Below are 2,367 nucleotides of genomic sequence, written 5' to 3' on the forward strand. Positions count from 1 at the left end.
CGATCACACACTCCTGTCCCACCACCTAGATACTTGAGTAACACATAGGGGAAACGGAGGCACACGGTATTCAGAGAAAACGTTAAGAACATTTCCACTTTGTCACAGATCCCCAGAGGAAAGGTGCTATAGAAATCCAAAGTACTTCTCATTATTGATGGCATATGATATTTTTTTTGTCTATAGGGAAGGGACCCTGGGTGAATTCAGACAGGAAGCCTCGTCACATCATGTCAGCTCTCAATCAAACCAGCTTTCATCCTGCCTCCTTCTTCCTGATTGGCATCCCAGGCATGGAGGAGCTGCACATCTGGATCTCCATCCCATTCAGCCTGATGTACATCGTCACACTTTTCGGAAATTTTACCATACTATTTGTCATCGTAACGGAGCGAAGCCTCCACGAGCCCATGTACCTTCTTCTGGCCATGCTGGCCGTCTCTGATCTAATATTGTCTTCCTCTACAGTGCCCAAAACTCTGAGTATATTCTGGGCACATTCCAAGGAAATCTCTTTCGATGCCTGCCTGACCCAGATGCTCTTTACACATATTAGTTTTATTGCTGAGTCAACAATCCTGCTGGCCATGGCGTATGATCGGTATATTGCCATATGTGATCCCTTGAGATACACGACTGTGCTAACACATTCAGTAATAGCCAAAATAGGGCTGGCGGCTCTAGCTAGAAGCTTTTGTGTGATGTTCCCAACACTTCTTCTCCTTTGGAGGCTACCGTTCTGTGGACACAACATTATGCCTCATACGTATTGTGAGCATATGGGCATAGCCCGGCTGGCCTGTGCCGATATAGCTGTCAACATCTGGTATGGATTTACTACAACTCTTTTATCACCAGGATTGGATGTTGTGCTCATTGTTGTGTCTTATGTTCTCATCCTCAGGGCTGTCTTTAGGCTCCCGACCAAGGACGCCCGGCTCAAAGCTATTGGGACCTGCAGCTCCCACATCTGTGTCATATCCATGTTTTACATGCCAGCATTCTTCACCTTTTTCACACATCGGTTTGGCCACAACGTCCCCCACAACTTTCACATCCTACTGGCCAATCTCTACGTGCTCCTTCCACCCATGTTAAACCCCATCGTCTATGCAGTGAAAACGAAGCTAATTTGGGAAAAGGTGGTCCGCCTGCTCTTCAAGGCAGGGCAGCGGTGCTGAATGCTGCGACTGGGATGCTATCCCCTTAGAAATAAACCAGATGGAAATTGTGGGCTCCAGTGAGGCCTGTCAGGAAATGGCAACTTTGTGTTAGACCATTTTAGATGGTCTCTTCCTCATCTCAGGCTCCATGGTGTAGTGTTTGCTGGTCAGAGGAATTGTGAGACTCTCCTAAGACTAAAGCATGGCAGTTAGAAAACAAAGAGAAACAAAGGATCACAAATGGAAGCTGGTAGGACCTAAGGACCAGATCTTCAGCATGTGTAAACTGGCATTGCTCCATTAAAGTCAGAGTCACTACGCTGATAAGCACCTGCTGAAAATGTGGCCCTTACTGTATTTTTGAGAGGTACATTTTTACCCACATTCTGCCCTGCTGAACTCCGTGTTGGGTCATGTCTTTTATTCTTGTATCTCAAAGTTTTCAAAAATATTGGACTTGTTTTCTTAACTATAGACTTGGACAGAGCCAGGGCTGGCCTTCAGGAAAACGGCACCCTGGGCTCCCACCCCCTCATTGCACCTGGGCCCCACTGCCTCCTCCCAGGGCTTAATTTGTAATGAAAGGCCTGGCACAAATTAAGCACTGCACAAGGTACCTGCAGTAGAAAGTCCAGTGGGGAGGTTTGTGTCAGGCCAGGATCCATAGGCAGCCAGCATGTCTCTGGGGCATCTGGACTCCTGTGGAGCCTCTGGAAAAATAGAAATATAATCCCTGAGAGAGGGTTTGCAGTGAATCCCCTCTTGAATTGAATTGAATTGAAGACTTAGGCTGTTACCTAAGATAACTTCGCACCTGAAAACTCTGTGGTTTTTGCAGATAATAACGTAGAAATTAGCTGTTGATTTTACTGTACCCACACAAACCCACCAACATATTTCCATTGATCATAATTGAAATCTACAGGAAGCGGAAGCCAGAAAAATGCTGCTTGAGAACTTGTCAGGCCATGTCTACACTTGTGAGCTTGCAGCTGCACTGTGTGATCACTCATGTAGCTGCTCCGTGCTGATGGGAGAGGTCTCCCGTTGACATAATTAAACCACCTCCAATGAGCGGCGGTATCTATGTTGGTGGACGAAGCTCTCCCACCGACATAGCGCTGTCCACACGGACGCTTCTTTTGGTGAAACTTATGTTGCTCCGGGGGTGTATTTTTTTCACACCCCCTGAGTGACATAAGTT

The 2,367-nt window shown here is 46.8% G+C and overlaps 1 protein-coding gene across 1 annotated transcript; it reads left to right on the forward strand.

Moving 5' to 3' along the window:
- Positions 1–230: 230 nt before the first annotated feature.
- On the forward strand, positions 231–1,181 carry LOC144278792 (olfactory receptor 52B2-like). Its single transcript, XM_077840145.1, has one exon. The coding sequence runs from the start codon at positions 231–233 to the stop codon at positions 1,179–1,181; it is 951 nt and encodes a 316-aa protein (XP_077696271.1).
- The last annotated feature ends 1,186 nt before the right edge of the window (positions 1,182–2,367 follow it).

Source organism: Eretmochelys imbricata, chromosome 1, assembly GCF_965152235.1.
Source record: "Eretmochelys imbricata isolate rEreImb1 chromosome 1, rEreImb1.hap1, whole genome shotgun sequence".
Classification (NCBI taxonomy): Eukaryota; Metazoa; Chordata; order Testudines; family Cheloniidae; genus Eretmochelys; species Eretmochelys imbricata.